General features: G+C 52.2%; 1 protein-coding gene across 1 annotated transcript in view; it reads left to right on the forward strand.

Annotated features, from left to right (window-relative positions):
- The window catches only part of GALNT17 (polypeptide N-acetylgalactosaminyltransferase 17), a 93,500-nt gene that overhangs the window by 71,688 nt on the left and 2,882 nt on the right, over positions 1-18,930 (forward strand). Inside the window, exon 3 of the mRNA XM_030962637.1 lies at positions 8,575-8,741. Coding sequence (XP_030818497.1) covers positions 8,575-8,741 — 167 coding nt within the window. The remainder of the gene's footprint in view (positions 1-8,574; positions 8,742-18,930) is intronic.

Here is an 18,930-nt window from a genome sequence, read left to right on the forward strand (position 1 = left end):
TGTCTGTCTGTCTGTCCCTGTGAGCACAGTCAGGGCTCCTGGGCTCCTGCTGGCAGGGCAGCTCAGGGTGCTGCTGCCTCTGCTGTGACCCTGTCAGATGCTGCACAGAGCCCTTGCAAAGCCTGCTCCTTCACTCCATGCCTGTTTGGACATCACTCAGAGCTCAGCTCTGTTTGCAAGGCACTGTTTTAAAACAAACAGAGAAAAAAATATTCCTGAATTTGCTCCCTGCCCAATCTACCTTGCCTGGGAGGAGAGAGAGGCCACGAGCCAGGCAGCAGGACCTGCAGCCTTCACTCCTGAGCCCTGCTGACCCCTCCATCCCTGAGCATTGTAACTGTCACTACAGGACACGAAAGAACACAAGCACACCACCGTTCTCAAGGTGAAGGAAGAAAAGGGAAGTTTATTTTCTGACTCCAGCATTTATAGATTTCCAAAAGTGACACCGGATTGGAGGGTGACAGTGACACCTCTCCAATGACACTGGACAAACCAACAGTCTATCAACTCTCTCCTCCTCCATAGAGGAATGCAAAACAATGGGTTATTTACAGAAAGTGTGTGATAAAGTTCACTACAAGAATGTCAGCATCAGAAGGCTTAGAAAATCTTAAAAACCCAGGGTGACATGATAACTTCAACATCCTGTGTTTAAATCCCTCCTGCCTTGGTTAAGGGGACAGCAGCCTGCTTCTCCTGAGGACCTGTCGAACTGGGAGCCCCCAGCTGTGCTGTGGATGGCCAGATGTGGCCAGATGTGGCCATGAGGAGACCCTGGAGCTTGGTCATGCAGGGCAGGGGCTGTGGCCAGCCCTGCCTTGTCCTGCTGGGGCTGATGAGGAGCCAGGAGCTCTGTGCAAAGCTGGGCACAGTGGATGTCATTCCTTGTGCTGTCCTGGGAAGTGACAGGGACGCACTGTGGGCTCCTGCACCACACACAGGGGGAGTCCTGACCTCTGTCTCTGTCATGGGGTAACATTGCTGGCACTTCCCATCTGAGGAGTGCTCTCAGTCTTGGGAAGCTCAGCACTGAGAGATGCAGTGGTGACCCTTTCAGTTGAAGCTGATGTTTTCCTGAAGCAGCAATCTCTGGAATAGCAATCTCTGGAATGTGGACAGAATTTCACTTCCTGTGCACCAATTCTGACCGAGCTGTGTCTCACACACCCTTGGCTCTAACGTGGCAGTTCCATAGCTCGTTGTAAAAAAGGGATTTAAATATGTGTGAGTGGAACTCTCTCTCTGCTCCTGAGCCATGTTTTATAGGAACAGCTCCACAGCCCTGTGGAAGATGTGCCAACAGAGCTGAGCACTTCCAGAATGTCCACAGTGTTTTTAAGGACAGGAAGTAACAATTCATTTATTCTGCTGATCAAAAGAATATTTGCCTGTTTAAATATTCACACTCTTGAGCCTGCTACAAGACTGAACTGTCAGGAGGGGATAAGCTCCTGATAAGCACGTTAGCTGGATTTATTTAGTGTGATGGCCAGAAGAGAAATCATTAATAAGTCAGGATCCAGACTGGGGAGCTCCTGGGTGCTCAGAATTAGAAATAAAGGTGGGGGAACAGGAGGGAGGGAGATCTGGCACTCTGATATGGAGGAGAGGAGGAAATCTTGGAGAACCTATAATCAGGATGTGCTTTATAAAGAGGTGTGCTGTCCATAATCAGAACCACTACGTTCTTTGTCTGCCCTGAATTCTCCCACAGGCACCCAGGATCTGCATGGGCTGAGGTGATCTTTAAGGTCCCTTCCAGCCAAACCCCACTCAGTGATGCTGTGATCTGGGTGCATTTTGTGCCAGCTGGCACAGACTGCTGTGCCTGACTCTCCCTGTGTGCTGCTGTGATGGCTGATCCCACAGAGCTGGGCAGGGCTGCAGCAGGACCCCATCAGGAGCTGTAGGAGTAACTCCAGAGGCTGAGGGAGCAGCACAGAGCCCTAAAGCCATGGGTGTTCTGCAGACCTGGGAGGCACAGAGCCCTAACATGGGTGTTCTGCAGACCTGGGAGGCACAGAACCCCAACATGGGTGTTCTGCAGACCTGGGGGGTTCAGCCCTCTCCATGGTGGCTGCTGCTGGTGGCATTTCAGAAGGACAGGCAGAGATGTCCCCTTCATACTCTGGGGGACATTTGTGTCCTGAACACTCCTGGGGGGCATCCCTGGGAAGATGAGGGATGCTGCAGCATCAGAGCTGATGGTGCTGTAGTTATGAAATAGAACTCAGGTCATCAGTGAGTCTGAGCGCAGACTCTGCTCCTCAGACCCCCCTGAGCAGCACAGAGCAGCTCCCACTCCTGCCCCTGCTCCCAAGGGCACAGCACAGTGCTGTGTGCTCCAGAGTGAGCTCCAGGTGCTGCCATCCCTCCCTGTGCCAGGCACCAGGTAGGCCAAGGGACTGCGTGTTCCACAGAGCAGGCTGCTCTTTACCTGCTGTTATTTTACTGACCTTTTCTGCTGAGTGTGTTTTCCAAAGCAGAGCAGGGCCTGCCCACCCTGAGTGGCTCCTGTTCCAGCCTGTGTGGAATGTGGGCACTGCACAGGGTGTCCTGGGTTTGAGGGATGGACAGTTGTTGTGGCTCTGCTCCCAGGGAACAGGAACAGGAGGAGAGGGAACAGCCTCAGGCTGGGCCAGGGGAGGTTTAGATTGGATTTGGAGGAAATTTCTCACTGAAAGGGGAGTCAGACATTGGAAGGGGCTGCCCAGGGCAGTTGGGGAGTCCCCAGCCCTGATCTGAAGGCCAAGGAGTGAAGAGTCCCTGAAGCCAAGCAGTGCCTCTGTTGTCTAGGAACGGTCCACACTCCAGCCTGTCCTTTATCTGCATTTATTGGTGTTGATCAGTGGGTTATGTTGGGAAGGGAAGGTGTAGAAACCATTGGGGTTTGGCTGATGCCAGGCAGGGCAGTTCCGGGTGGTTGATGGAAATGGCTTTGTGCCCCAGGTGAGGGGTGTTAATTGAGTGGTAGAATGGATCTTGTTAAATCACTGGGCAGCAAGAGGTGGTTTGTAAATGTTAGCTGCCACTTTGTGGCCTCTCCAGGAGTGTTTGTTGTGATTCCAGGTGATTTTTCTGCTGAGGGATCATGAGGCAGTAAATGCTGGGATATCCCTTTTCTGTTACTGAGACAGACAATAAACATCCTAATCTCACTGCCTGCTCTGAAGAGTGGATTTACAGCTGTGTGCTGAGCAGAAAACAAACGAGCAGAGGATTCAAAGCAGGCTCTGCAGCAGGCAAACACGAGCTGGAGCAGAGCTGGGGTTTATGCTTTTTGTCTTTTGAATTTGGCTGACTTGATTAATCCAGCCTGATGTGTGCCAAGCTGTTCAGCAGAAACTCAGCCCTGCTTCCTCTTTCCCCAGCTCCCCTTGTCAGCCTTCCTTTGTTTGTCTTTTTCTGTCTTACATAAACCAGGTGAAAAGATGTTCTCTGTAAATACATTTGTTTTCAGGGTTTCTTTGCAGGTTTGCAGACTTGGGATTTATGTAGAATAAAGATCTGGGAGCCACTAAAGGTGGTGGTGGTCACAGTGCAGGAGTTGTGTCACCTCTGCACCCACCCAGATCCTGTGTCCCTGCAAGAGGGGCTGGGGAGGATGTTGGGAGTTGTTTTGTGCAGGGGCTGCTGTCAGTCCTCAGCTCCTCAGTCTGTTCTGAAGTGAGAAAAGATGTCCTGGAGTGTCCTGAGCTGGAAGGGACCCCCAGGGATCATCCAGTCCAACCCTGGCCCTGCCCAGACACCCCAACAATCCCAGCCTGGGCATCCCTGGAGCTCCTGGAGCTCTGGCAGCCTCGGGGCCGTGCCCATTCCCTGGGCAGCCTGGGCAGTGCCAGCACCCTCTGGGGGAAGAACCTTTCCCTGATCTCCACCTACACCTCTCCCTTCATGCCTGAGCCTTGGACCAATACAGAGCAAACCCCTTTTTTCCCCCTGTTGGAGGCCAAGAACATTTCTCAATGAGACCTCAGCAAGGTCCTTAAATTAAACCCAGTGCTGAACACGGGGAGTTTTTCTCCAGCCTCCTCAGACTTGGAGAGTTTTGTGAGCATGATTTAATGAAACATATTCAAGCATGATTTAATGGGACATAAAATGCCTCTTTGATACCTCATTGATCTAAAGGAGAGACAAAACTGTGAGGTGGCTCTTTCTTTCCACTACTGATCCACGATATTTCAATATAAATCCTACAAGCAGGTGCCAGCCTAGGTTTAATTGGAGAGAGCAGGATTTAGTGGGACAAAATGTAATTGTGTGACCTGCACTGATTCATTCCCAGATGCTGGCAGGTGCTCTGTGCTCAGAGGGTGTTTCCCACCTACAGAGCAGGGATGGGGAGGGATCCCCTGCAGCCTCCCTCAGCTTTCTCCTGTCAGGGCTGGTTGCAGACTGGCCCTGACTGGTGCTGTTCAGGGTGCTGGGACCTTCAAGAAGAAGACACCTGGGAGGCACAGGCAGGTCTGTGCTCACCCTGGGTGATTTCAGCTCTTCTGGGAGCCAGGAGATGCAGAACAAGGGGTCTGTGTGCGGGGTTCCCAGGAGAGTTTTATCGAGCTTCTTCCCCAAAAGGATCCAGGCACCAAGAGCCACTGAGCTGGGAGAGCAGGGTTTATATGGGATCTGGAGGGGTGGGGAGAACACCAGGGCCAATGGGATGAGGGCAGAGGGGTGGAGCCAGGGGGAGGGGCCAATGAGATACATGGAATCTACATGTCACAGCAAGGCATGCTGGGAGAGGCCTGTTTCCTCACCCTGACAATGGTGGTTATCGTGAGGGGTTTTCCCTGGACTCCTGAGCTGTGAACTCTTTCCCTGTTGGCCCAGTGGCCTCCCCACCTGTGTCCTGGGGCAGGACCTCTGCCCTGGGGCCACCTGCGGATGTACACGTGACGCTGGAGAGCACCTGCTCCATGGGCAGGGAGAACTTTCTGAGGCAGCCTTTGGGATGATGGAATGAGGAATGTGGGCTAAATTCAACATCTAATGATGGTCTGGGCTTCAGCTGGGGAGCTTAATCACTGACACTGGAATGTGTTGTGGTGGTCTGACCCTTGTATTTCATTTAAATGTAGAAGTTTTCAAGTGTAGGGAGTGCTCCCCTGAACATTCAGCTTCCTGGAACGAGACTTGCTTTGGGCTGGCCACATACAGCACGAGCTGGGTGTTAGAAATAAAACCTGAGATTCACAGAATCCAAAGTGCTTTGGCTTGTAGGGACCTTAAAGCCCATCTTGTCCCAGGGAGGGACAACTGCCACTGTCCCAGGCTGCTCCAAGCCCCAATGTCCAGCCTGGCCTTGGGCACTGCCAGGGATCCAGGGGCAGCCCCAGCTGCTCTGGGCACCTGTGCCAGGGCCTGCCCACCCTCACAGGGAACAATTCCTTCCCAATATCACTCTCTTTGAGCTTAAAACCATTCCCCCTTAGCCTATCACTGCTTGTCCTTGCAAAAATTCCCTCTCCAGCCCTCCTGTAGGTTCCCTTTAGGCACTGGAAGGGGCTCTAAGGTCTCACTGAATTTTGAAGGATTTTGGCCTGGGATCTGAATTCCAAGGGCCTTGGCTGGCACACAGCCAAGGGCTGAGGGGATGACTGTGGGCAGAGGGTGTCAGGAGTCTCAGCTGAGGTTTGGTGCATTGCCTGGGACTCTCCCTGAGGCTCTGGAGCTCCTGCTGGGACCTGGGGTTGGTGCTGGATTCTCTGTGCTGTTCCTCAGGGTTGCCATTGACGTTCTGAAGGCAGCAGGGATTTCCCACCTTGTGCCCACCCAGCCTTGCAGAAAAGGCAGGGTGCTGTTCCTGGGGGCGCAGGTGAGGAGGGAGCTGTGGGGGCTGCAGCCATGGGCAGCCTCAGCTGTCCCTGTGAGCCCTCCCTGCAGGGTCTGAGTGTTCCCCAGTGAGGCAGTCACGCCTGTGCCTCTCCCTGCACATGGGCTGAAGGATAAAGCATCCAGAACAGCCCTTTTTCTATGAAAAATGTTTCAAAGGAAAAGGCCAAACCACCCAACAACCCAAAGCCCAGCACTCCCCACCCCGTGCCCTCACCATTCCCTGTTTCCTGCAGCTTCTCCCTGGCCTTTCCAGTGATGTTTGAGCTCAAGTGTTGCTCTGCCCTTTCCTCCTCCCTTCCCAGGACAGCTCCAGTGTTTTCCTGCACACTTGCAGGGATATTTGCTGGTTTAAAGAAGCCTGGTGGAGCTGCAGGCTGTGGCAGAGCACCCCTCACCCCTCAGCTTTTGGCACCAGCACTGAAGGGACCCCGTGGGAGGAGCACAACAACCTTGGTGTTAATTTGATTTAAAATTGCTGCTTTCCCAGCTCTGGGGTGGCAGCCAAAGCCCCAGAGCAGGGTGTTGGTGCAAAGCCTCTCCTGCCTCTGGAGCACTGGAGCTTTGTGCCCCAGCAGTGTGGGCTGGCCTTTCCCACTCCTCCCTCCCGGGCTCATCTCCTCTCCCTGGATCCTCGTCCGTCTGTCCTGGCATTGGGGAGGGAGAGCCCTGGTAGGAGAGCTGCAGGGAGAATGCCAATGAGCAGGAGATGAGCCTCAAAGAGCTGGGTTTGGATTTGCCTCCAGAGCTCTTTGATCACAGGCTGAGCTCTTTATCCCCTGCAGCATTCCTTGGGGGAAGGCTGCCCAGAGGTGAGCAATGATTAAAAGGAAACACTCCTGCTCCTGTGACAGCCTTGACTTCACCAGAGCAGGTATCAACATCAACCAAAAGCTGTTTTTAATGTCTGAGTCAGTTTAGTTTGACTTTCTTGGCAGGATTTCAGGGTCACTTGTCACTTTGCCCCATCATGACCATTCTTTCATCCATTTTAAAGAAAGATTTTCCCTTTGGAATATCCTTTTCAGTGTTTGGTTCCCTTCAGTTGAGCTCTTGGCTTGCTGTAGGGTAGGCAATAATTAAATCAAGAAACACAACTGTGTTGTCACCCCGCAAACTTGTTTAACTAAAGAAGATGCATAGAGAAAACTCTGTTTCTGTGGAAATCTTTGTCTCCAAGTCTCATTCTGGAGTCTGAAGAACTCCTGCTGTTGCCTAAGAAACACCCAGGACAATTAAATGCAGAGGCATTGCTGGGGAGCTGAGGAGCTGCTGGGATGTCACTCTGCCTTTAGTCTTTCTCTGCTTATCTGGGCAGGGTTGCTCTGTGCACACTCATTGTAATTCTGGGAACTCTGCTCCTGTTTTTGTCTAATCTGTCAGGGATGTGGGGAGGGGGTGGGGAGGCTCCTTCTGTCCTTGCCCCACCTGGATTTATTGTAGAGGCAGCTGGAGAATTGAATTAAATTGTTGGACATGGATTAAGATCTCCTGTTTGCTTTCCACAGTTGCTCTGTTAAGAGGAGGTGCCTAGTTGAGATGGAACATGGCAGGGAAATAACATCAGTGTCCCTGTGCTCCCTGGAGAGCTGGGGCTCACCTGGAGCACCCCTTCCCTCAGAGCTGCCCCAGCCCTGCTCCATGGATGGCCCTCTCTCCAGCTCTGCTGTGTCCATGTATCACATGGACCTGCTGCTTGCCAGGGTTGGTGCTGGTGCAAAACCAGGAACTCCTGCTTTTGTCCTGCTCTGAAGTCTGTGTGAGCAGAGACCCAGCCCCAAACCCTGCCTGAGTTAAGGAATGATCCTGAAACCAGGGAGGGGATCACAAGGGTTTGGGTTTGACCATCCTGGCTGTGGAGTGCAAAGACAGCAGCTCACAGCACTGCTTCAGAGACAGGAGTGTGCTCAGGAGTATCTGCTGGGAGAGCAAAAACATTTATTGAGACTATTTAACCAGGGCTCATTTTATGTTCATTTCTTTCCAAAGCAAATGGGAGGAAAATTCCCAAGTGCTGTTGAAGAACAAGGCTCATTTCTGAGCACCTGTAAATCTTGGGGCAGAGTGGGGCTGGGGAGTTTGCCTTGAACTGCTGGAGGCATTTGCTGTGTTCTGGAGGCCACTCTTGATTATCTGTCCACACACACAGGTGGGGTGGGTGTGATGGTGTTCACAGGGGTCTCAGACTGAGGGAAGAGAAGATCTGACTCCATGTTTCAGAAGGCTGATTTATTATTTTATGATATATATTACATTAAAACTATACTAAAAGAATAGAAGAAAGGATTTCATCAGAAGACTAGCTAAGAATAGAAAAAGAAAGAATGATAACAATGGTTTGTGGCTCGGACTCTCTGTCCGAGCCAGCTGGGCTGTGATTGGCCATTAATTAGAAACAACTAACATGGGCCAATCAAAGATCTACTTGTTGCATTCTACAGCAGCAGATAATCAATGTTTACATTTTGTTCTTGAGGCTTCTCAGCTTCTCAGGAGGAAAAATCTTAAGGAAAGGATTTTTCATAAAAGATGTCTGCGACAGGATGGGCTCTGGATGTGTCTGGGCTGCTCTGCTTTGCTGTGCTCTCTCCCCAGCAGCAGCGATTTGAGGCTGGATCTGCACTGGGGATCCCTGGCTGTGCACAGCTGGAAGGTGGCACCCTGGGATTTGCCACCAGCCTGGCTGGAAATGCTGCCCTGTGAGCACTGCTGACCTCTCTGCCCTTTGTGCTGCAGGTGCAAAGAGCTGAAATACGGGAAGGACCTGCCCCAGATCTCCATCATCTTCATCTTTGTGAATGAGGCGCTGTCGGTGATCCTGCGCTCGGTGCACAGCGCCGTCAACCACACCCCGGCCCCCCTGCTCAAGGAGATCATCCTGGTGGACGACAACAGCGACGAGGGTGAGCAGCACTGGCAGCTCCAGCTTGGCCAGGAGGGGCTGGCTTTGGTCTGGAATCTCCTGGAGGGTTCCTGGGGAAGGGACGTGGGGTGAGGTTGTGGGTGTGCTGCTGGCACAAAGCTCTCTGCAGCTTCTCTGGTGAGGAACAGGATCAAAGCACAGTTAAATCTGAGAGAGCTGTTGTTTGAAAATGTAGCTGAGAGCTGGAGGGTGAAGGAAAGCAGAGAGCCATCTGACCTTTCCTTTTGTACCATCCAGGACCTCTGGTCTCAGGGTATCCTTGTTTCTGATAATAACTTTGGTTGTTGCAGATATGCACGTTTAAATATTTGCCAGGACAAGAGCCTGGAGCCCAGAGGGATTTCTGCTCTGGCACCTCACAGGGGCATTAACTGAGATGTTTCCTCTATGTGCCTCAGTTTTCCTGCTGTAAAATACCATCCCAGGCTTTATAGATGGCTGGTGCTCTGCAGGGGCCCTCATTCCCTGAGTTGTGGAACAGGAAAGAGGAAGAGGAGGAAATAATCCCAGCCCACCTGTCCAATCAGGCCCTGCCACAGCCTGGAGGGGATGTTTGGTTTCCCACATTACACGAGTGTCCTTTGGTTCAACCTGCTCTCAGTCACTGTTGTCATTCCTTCCCTTCTGGCTTTTGATAACACACAACTGTAGGAAGCATTTTCAGACTCAAATTCTTCCAAGAATCTTCTTTTTTTCCCTTCCAATATCCACTCAGACAATGTAATCAGGGTAGTTAAAATCCTTGTGAAGGACAGCAAATAGTTGAGTGACTTTGTTTACTGCTTTCTTCAGCTGTACTGTGTTTTCATCCTTTTAATGTTATTTGAAAAAAATGAATGCAGGAGTGCCATGGATGCTGTGATTGGAGGGAAGAGCGGGGCAGGGAGCAGGGTGTGGAGAGCTCATTTCCAGAGGGAGATGAGAGGTTGTCTCTCTGTGAGGAGAGGAGCTGGTGCACAGTGAGCTGTTCAGGCTGCAAACACAGGCACTCAAACACCACAGTGATGAGCACCACAGAAAGCTGATGAGTTCTAATCACCAGTAAAGGAATCAGGAGGGCAGCTCCTCAGCTGGTGGGAGCCACACCAGGGTGAAGCTGTGGGATTTCAGAGCTGCGAAGGGGAGTGCAGGTGAGGTGCTGCTGGGATATCCCACAGTGCCCAGCACTTGAAATACCAGAATGAGAGGCTCCTTCTCCAAATTTTATCCTATTAATGGGGCAAAGAGAAGAACCCTTTCAAAGAGAAGCCATTGGTGATAATCACTGAACTTCTCCCCTCGTGTCTGTGCACAAAGCATGTGTTTCTGAACAGCCTCTTCCTCACTCAGGGTGAGGCTGATGGTGAGCCAGGTGCTCTGGAGACACTGGACAGGCACAGGACAGCAAAACAAATCGTTCCTAAAGTGTCTGCAAGGCCAGGGCTGCAGCTGGCAGTGAGGATCAGGGTGGGATCCTGTACCCACTGTGGGATGGCAGGGCACCACTGGGGCTTGGCAGGGTTGGGGCAGAGGGCTGCCCAAAGCTTGGACTGTGTTCAAGCACTTCCAGCTCTGGGCTTTCACAGAATCCCAGAAAAGTTTGAGTTGGAAGGGGCCTTAAAGCCCATCCAGGGCCACCCCTGCCATGGCAGGGACACCTCCCACTGTCCCAGGCTGCTCCAAACCCTGTCCAGCCTGGCCTTGGGCAGTGCCAGGGCTGTGTTGGAGTGTTGGGGCTGTGTTGGAGTGTTGGGATGTGTTGGAGTGTTGGGATGTGTTGGAGTGTTGGGTTGTGTTGGAGTGTTGGGATGTGTTGGAATGTTGGGGCTGTGCTGCAGTTGGGATGTGTTGGAATGTTGGGATGTGTTGGAATATTGGGGCTCTGTTGCAGTGTTGGGTTGTGTTGCAGTGTTGGGATGTGTTGCAGTGTTGGGATGTGTTGCAGTGTTGGGATGTGTTGGAGTGTTGGGATGTGTTGGAGTGTTGGGGTTGTGTTGCAGTGTTGGGATGTGTTGGAATGTTGGGATGTGTTGGAGTGTTGGGGCGTGTTGGAGTGTTGGGGCCATGTGGGAGTGTTGGGGCTGTGTTGGAGTGTTGGGTTGTGTTGGAGTGTTGGGATGTGTTGGAATGTTGGGTTGTGTTGCAGTGTTGTACAGCACCAGGGAGGGAGAGGCAGGGAGATGACCCCAACTGATGGACAAGTTCAAACATCCTGGGCACAAAGTGGGAAAATCCCAGTGTCCTGGCACAGCTAGGCTGCATCCCACCCCGAGGGTGCTTTGGTTGGAATCAGGAGTGTCCAGGGTCCCTCTTGGTGGCCCAGGGCTGTGCTGAGGGTTGGTTAGACATCCCTGAAGAGCTCTGTCCTCAGAAAGGTTGGGTGCACCAGGACAGTGGGGTGGACGCTGAGGTGCTGCCATCAGCTGGGAAGGTGAGTTAATAATGCCAGTGTTCTGCTGCTGAGGCTTTGCAGGCCTCATGACAAATGAGATTTTTAAGGAGGGATTTGAAGGAAGATAATGAGGTAACTTGGCAGATGTTTATGAAGAGCTCCTCCCAAGCGTGTAATAATCTACTTTTCTCATGTAAAAGAAATGATACAAACCAGAACGTATCTCTGGGACCATGTGCTCCCTCTCAGCATCCTGGAGGAGCTGCAGTGACAGCCAGGAATTATTAATGGCAATAACATTGTCACAGAGTTCCCACTAATGGTGGGCAATCATTCTGAGCAGCAACAGCAGCGTCACAGAGTTGATGCTTTGGATATTACAAACAAAGTCATCATAATAAATAGATTTGGCTTCTACAGGAAAATAATTACAGGAAAATAGTTCCTCATGAGTTCTCAGATTTAGAGATGAATCCTGGAGGATCAGGCAGAGGATGGGGCTGTGTGGGTGTGACTTTGGAGGCTGTGATTGAACAAGAAGGAATTTCTTCAGCCTCTGTGGGAGCAGCTGTGTGGGAGTGAGGGACAATTCCTGTGGCTGTAGCCCAGGAAAAGCCTTTGGAGGCTCAGCTGTGTAACCTGAGAGAAGGTTGGCTCCAGGGAGCAGTGCCCAAGCCCAGGGCTGTGCTGTCCCCTGGGTCACCAGAAGCAGCTTTGGGGAAGTTGCTGGAGGCTCAGGACAGTCCCTGGCTGGGGTTTGTGTGGGTTTGTCGGGGGGAAGAGGAACCACAGCAAATCTGGGTAACTGAAGAACAAAGCACCAAAATTAGCAGAGATTTCCAAATCAAGTTTTAAGATTAGCCCCAGGGGTGAAGGCAAGAGCTACCTGCCCTGCCCACCTGGCTCTGTGCCCCCCAGGTAGAGCTGTGACAGCCAGGAGCAAAGCCTGGTGCTGGTGTGAGGTTTTCAGCCTGCAACAAAGAGCTTCTGAAGCCTCATTAGACACTCCCTGCTCTCAGCTTTGTTGTACAACAGCACAGCACAACACAAAAGTGTGCAGTGAGAGATTAAAGTTAATGAACACCAGCATTCTGATGCTTTATGTCTGAGCTGTAAATAGATAAAAGATGCCAATGTAATGTAACGGGGAAAAAAATCCCTCCTTGAAGGAGCAAGCTTGGGGAGTTGTAGCTTGAACCCCTTTCTCCCTTGAGCTGCACATTACACTTCATAAAGGCTCTTTTGGAGGCTGCTTTTGTTTGTGCTTGTTGCACGGCTGTAATTCCAAAGGCAGTGTACAGGTTGTGTTTGGGAGTGATAAGGAGGTTCCCTGGCTGGGGGAGGATGCAGCCACGTGCCCCTGAGATGCTCTGTTATCTCACAGCTGCACACTTTGTCTGACTCTGTTGCTTAATCATCACCTGCTTTTTTTTTTTAAGTTGTTGTTGTGTCTTTTAGCGTTTTTAATCTGGGATAACATCTCTTTGAAAAGCAAACCTCTCGGAATACAGGAAACCCTCTGGATAAAAGGCTGTTTAAAGGGGCTGGCTCCACCAGGGGAGACATGCTCAGGCTTGTAATGTGCCTGGGTCTGGCACTCGAGGGATCCCCTCCTCGTTGTGCTCATTCCAGCAGCAGCAGCAGCAGCAGCACCTGTGCCTCGATCTCCTGGGAGCTCCCTGGGTGTTTGTGCTCAGAGGGAGCTGCAGGAGCTGAGCCACATCTGAGCCAGCCTTTCCCAGGGCTGAGCATGGGGTGTTCAACTGGAGCTGAGAGAAGGAGCTGATGCAGCCTGAGCACGGGGTGTTGTTTCACTGGAGCTGACCTGGGCTGGCCCACTGGTGCTCAGCTCTGAGGCTCTGTGAGGAGAGCAGCAGAGCAGCACAGGCTGGGTTTGTTGGTGTGAGAGACAACTGCTCACTTTGAAAATTTAAAAAGGTTTATTAAACCTTAACAAAAATACAACTAAAGCACTACATAAGGAAAAAGCTGCAGCTCTGGGAACTGCCCTTGTGGACATCATGTGGCCAGTTCATCTTCAAGGTGGATGCTCAGTCTTTTATACCCCTGGGGGTTGCACCACCCAGCCCTGGTCCCTCCCAAAGTGTCAGTCAGCTCTTCTTTGCCATTTATCAGTGCAGACTGCTCTGTAACTGCATTGGAGCTCAGGTGTTGCCATGCCCACCCCCTGAGCACCCCCAAGCTTTTCCATTCCCACCTGCCCCATGCAAGGGACACCTGTGCAGCTTCTTTGTGCCTGTCCTGGACAGCCCAGGCTGTGTGATGGCAACAATACAGGGGGAAAGGGAACTGTGGGGAGAACAGAGGACATCTAAACTACAATATCATAACTGTGCATCACTAAAGCTTTTCTTAATATTCACACAAGAGTTATCCCTTAATTGTGAGAGCCAATCATCCCATTATCCATCTGTAACCGTTGGAGTGTCTGTGCAGGACAGGAGCTGGGATCCATGGTCCTTGTGGGTCCCTTCCAGCTCAGAGTATTCTTGATTCTCTCTGGGGTTTGTTGAACCAAGTGAGCAGAGGCTGGAGCTGCATGCCCTGCCTGGGACCAGCTTTCCCTGGGAGAGCTGACTCATCCCCTGCTGCCCTGTCACACTTTCCTCTTGTCCAGCTGCAGGTAAAAACCTTCAGAGACCCCCCTGGCTCTGAGTCTCCCTGAAAAGTGTTCACATTTATTTATTGCCTGCTGAAGGAGCTGCTTTAGTGATTTCCTGCAGAAATCCCAAACTCCCAGTTTGGAGTTTTGGGCAGGTGACAATGTGTGACAGGGGTGCCTGGGGTCTCCCATGGCCCTGGAGCACTCCCAGCCCTGACCCCTCCATGTTTCTGATAACACCTTGGCCTCTGTAGGCTTTTCCCACCCAGCTGAGCCTGGCAAACACAAGGATGTTTTCCTTAGGGGTGTGGAGGTGTGGTCCTCTCCCAAGGACACCTGGCCAGTGCTGCACAAGGAATTCCCTGCTCTTGGTAAATCCTTGAGCTTCTCTGCTGCTGCTGCTGGTCTTTGCTCCTCTCTCTGTGTGGCTACAGGCAGTTCCTGCCTTTAGTTCTGGGGCTACCACAGCCCGTGGAGAGGTTTGGGCAGGATTTGGGGTGGGCATGTGTCTTGGTTTGAAAAGCCAGGTGTCTGCTGAGGAAGGCAGGAATCTCCCCTGAAATGGAAAACGTGTGTCCCCTCCCTCTGAATTGCTATAATTTTGAAATTAAGGGACCTCAGGCAAAGATATGGGAAGAGGAATAACAGTTCTTTAGTAGGAAAATTAAAAATACAAAGGCAATAGTTCAAACAAAAAAAAAAACCCAAACAAAAGAAACAACAAACAAACCAAACTACTGCCAGAGTCAGACCATGCCCTGTCCCCTGTGTGTCAGGGGTGGCACAGCCCCATCCCATGGGGGCTCAGCCCTCCTGCAGTGCCAGCTGTGCTGCTGCTGCAGCAGGGATCCTGCACAAGGGGGGAGTTTTCCTCTGCAGCTCCAGGGCTGCTGCAGATGGGCCTGGGCTCCCTCTGGCAATGCAGGGCAGCAGAAAGCTGCTCCTCTGGCAATGCAGGGGGCAAAGGCTGCTGTGCTGCTCCAGGCTCAGATTGGATCCAGGTAGGAATGCTTGGCTCCTGCCCTGGGCGCAGCATCTCCCCATGGGATGCTGGAATTGGATCAGCCCTGCAGGGACACTCAGTGGCCATGGACAGCAGAGATCTCCTGGAGGGAGGATTGGCTGTGGCAGAGATAAAGAAAAAACTGCCCCATGGACAGCAGAGAACTGCCCCAGCTCTGACAGATGGGGATAGAACACACACCCAGCTACATCTTTCAGCCTCAGACAGGATGGAGCAGTGGATGTTTCTGTGCTTGCATGGGCTGATGTCCATGGTGGGGTTACTTTCCTTGGCACCACGTGGTTCCATTTCCCTGCAGCTCCATTTCCCAGCTCCTGTAGGCAACAAATCAGTTTGTAACAGATAACATAAGTCATTGCAGCTGGGCTTGCTAATGGAGCAACAGGTCCGGTCCATTGGATTTGAGTTCCTTGCACTTGCCCTTCAGGGAAGATCAATAGGGACAGATGGAGAACAAAAGGCAGGATTGAAATTGAACCTTTTGGCATTTTCAGGAGCATTTCTCTCTGCAAATCTTGCTGGGAAGCAACAGCAGAGATCAAACCTTCCAGAGGGCATCCTGAATAAACAGGGGTGCTGTGCTCTGAGGGGGCTCCAGTTCCTCAGAGGATGCCTGACTGTGTGAGGGAGGGGAGCCATGGGGTGCAGGACAGAAGGGAGTCTCCAGGCTGCAGGGCAGTGCTGGATTGGAGAGAATTCCTGTTTGTGCAGCCCCTGTGGATGCACCAGTGGAATCCTCAGGAGTGCTTCTCTGGTCAGGGGGCATGAGGGGAGCTGGGGGCCACTGCTCTGCTCCCATCCTGGCTCCTGACCTGTTTACATCCAGAGTCCCAGTTTCTGAGCACCAGGCTGGCTATCCTGGCTCAGGCTCTCATGGATGTTGTCACTGCCAGCCCTGTGGTGGCAATGGCAGCGAGTCCCTGAGCTGGAGGGGCTTTGTCCCTGCTGGAGTTTGTGTGGAGTCCTGGGGGGAGCAGGGCCAGGCTGCCCCTGTGTGTGACAGCTGCTCTCTGCTGCTGTCCCTTGGTGCAGGTCACAAACCCCTGGAGTTCTGTTCCAGGCCTCACAACTGTCAGAACCCAGGACATTGCTCTGACTGCCCTGGGGGACTCCAGACCCTGGCAGGGGCTCAGAGACCTTGGCACAGAGTCACAAACACCTGTGCCTTTGATTTTAGCCCATGGAAACAATTACCAACTTTCTGTGAGGAGTTACAAGCCACAAGGGTTTGAGTCGAATGACAGTGAATTTGTCACAGGGTGAAAAAGTCGAATTTTGGGGTTTTAGAATGGGGGTTCAAGAGGCAAGATGGAGGAATCTGGGCGTGTCCTGTCCTTTTTCTCCTTCTTCTTGCCCTCCATCCTCTGCTGTGATGGTGACGCTTCTGGATTGGTTTAGAGTAGAGACAGACTGTCCAACATAGGTGATAGGTATTGGAAAATTATTGTCAATAAAGTACACACAGTTCTTAGTGTAAAAAGCCAACACCACCCCAAGGGCAGGGACTGTGCCACAACCTGACCTGCTGGACAGATCTCAGCAGGGCAGAGAGAGAATGGAACAGATCAGAGAAAATAAACAACCTTGAGAACGAGAACCGACTCATCTTGACTTCTTTGGTCTCGGGGCTGGGAAAAAGAGACTTTCTGACACCTCAGGGTCATCTCAACACCAGAGACCTCATCACCCAACCTTCCTGGTGCAGCTGGGACCTGCTGTGAAGGTGCAGCAGCTGAGCAGGAAACACCTCCTGAGCTGACAGGGGAACAGCCTCAAGGTCAGCAGCAGCTCTGCAGGTCCTGAGGCTGGAGCTGGGTGTTCTGACAGTGCAGGGCACTCAGTGACTGCTGGCTGAGGGAAACATGGGGTAAAATCAGGGATAACTTCACCTGACTTGGATTGGGATGAGATTTGTGAGATTTGTGATGGTTTCCAGAGGTTTGAGCTTGTCTGGTCCCACAGGATCAGCATCCCCAGGAGCAGAGGAGCTGTGCAGGGGTTCCCACTGATGCTTCTCCACACAGCCACATCAGCCCTGCTGCTTCACCCAGGCCAGGGCTCACAGGATGCTTGAACAGGAGTTTCTCAGAGAATTTAATTGTCCAAGGCCTGGTTGGCCAGGGCGTGGAGCACCCTGGGCTATGGAGGATGTCCTTGCTCATGGCAGGGGTGGAATGAGATGATTTATCCCAAATCCTTTTGGGATTCCTGGAGATTGGCATTTCACTTTTGTTACCCAGCACTGGATTTTCCACTCCTGCACTTCTGGGTGCTCTGGGAAGTGAAACACAGAGTGCACCCCTCTGAGTGCCAGGGATGTGTCTGATCACAGCAGAGCAGGGCTGTGCTCTGTGCCCTCTCCTCCCAGAGCTGCAGAACAGCTCACAAGGGCCAGGCTGGCCCAGCTCAGGAAATGTCAGCTCTCCCCAAAATCTGTGTGCTGTGGGCCGAGCCTGAACAGAGCAGAGGCAGGGGGCAAACCTGGCAATCCCTGCGAGGCTGTGCAGGAAAGCCTTGGAGAGAGGGCCTGCAACTGCATTTCCCACTGTGGGCACTGCCTGTGTCTCTGAGCTGCTCCAGGTGGGCAGCAGCCCCTGGAGACGCCTGTGTCACACATTATGGGACAGGGCCCCTGGGGACACCTGTGTGGGCAGGACAGGCCCTTGGGGACACCTGTGTCCCACACTATGGGCAGGACAGGCCCTTGGGGACACCTGTGTCCTACAGTATGGGCAGAACAGGCCCTTGGGGATACCTGTGTGGGCAGGACAGGCCCTTGGGGACACCTGTGTCCTACAGTATGAGCAGAACAGGCCCTGCCCTGTGCCAATGAGCAGGGTCAGGGTGGTGCCAGCCGTGGGCACCTCTCACATCCCTGGTGCCATGGCACAGGTGCTGCTCTGGCCCCTGCTCCCCCCGGGTCCCTGTGCCCCTGCTGGCACCAGGACACCGCAGGGAGTGGCTGTGGCTGCCTGGGGACATCCTGGGGACATCCTGAGGAGCTGCTGTCCCACCCAGGGCTGGGCACAGGGACCTCCCAGGGCTGACCCTGTGAGCTGTGACATTCCAGCTCCTCTGTTCCACTGGAGCTTTGCTCTGCTTTGAGCTGCTCAGACGATTCCCCAGGGCAGTTCTCAGATTTTCCTTCCACTGAGACTCCACCTCCAATGTGAAAGTTGTTTTAATCACTCTGGTGCAGTGCTCTGCTGCATTACCAACTTACCTGCTCCAAAGCCACGTGAAATGCCAAGTGCTGGGCTTGTGGGGCTTCATCTGTCCAAAAAATCGGTGTCTTCATCTCCCTAAAAAAAATTGGGGAGAGTTGTTGTCTCCATAAAATCCTGGTTCTGCTCTGAGTGCTCAGCATGAAGTGGAAGTTGCTGAGTTATGGATGTGTGTGATGCAGATGCTTTGAATTGAGGAAGGGGCTCATTTGCTTTATTCTTTTTATTCCCACTTCAGCATAAAAGAGAAAGGAGACTTTGGGGAAATGGAGATGTGAGGGAAGCATCCCAGAAAGGCAGCGTGGAGAAAGCACATTTGCTGTGCCTGGCTGGAGGCGTGGCAGGGAAGGGAACAGAAAATCCTTTTCCTTTGAAGGTTTCAAAGCAGATGAGACTTGCTGTTTACTCTTTGCTCTCATTGTATGTTTCCTTCATGTGGGACCCCACGTGTGTCTCGAGGATTTTACCATGTGGATGATTAATGGTGACTTTTTTTTTTCCTCCTCTTTATTTTTATTCCAGGAGAGAGAGAGAGAGTGCAGTGAAGGGTAGTAGACTATAATTTGAGGTCACGGATCATATCTTCATTTTCTGCACTCCTGAAGCCTCATAGGGATGAAAGATACTCTCAGGAGCTGCTTTCATGGAATGGAGAGTTTGTGTTGGTGCCCAGTGGCTTTGCTGAGCTTTCAGAGCTCCTCTCTCCAGCAGACCTTTGTGCATTGAGCTGGTGCAACAGGCACTGAAAGGACTGAGGCTCCTCTGGCACTTTTCCAAAGGGTTGGGAAAACACACTGGTGTTAATCCTTTATTGTAACCTTCCATCTGCTTCCACCTTCAAAGCCCTCTGGGTCTTTCATGCTCAGATCTTGCACTCTGGAGGATTTCTGTGCTGGTGGTGGCTGCAGGTCCCTGAGGGTCTCAGGC

Source organism: Camarhynchus parvulus, chromosome 19, assembly GCF_901933205.1.
Source record: "Camarhynchus parvulus chromosome 19, STF_HiC, whole genome shotgun sequence".
Classification (NCBI taxonomy): domain Eukaryota; kingdom Metazoa; phylum Chordata; class Aves; order Passeriformes; family Thraupidae; genus Camarhynchus; species Camarhynchus parvulus.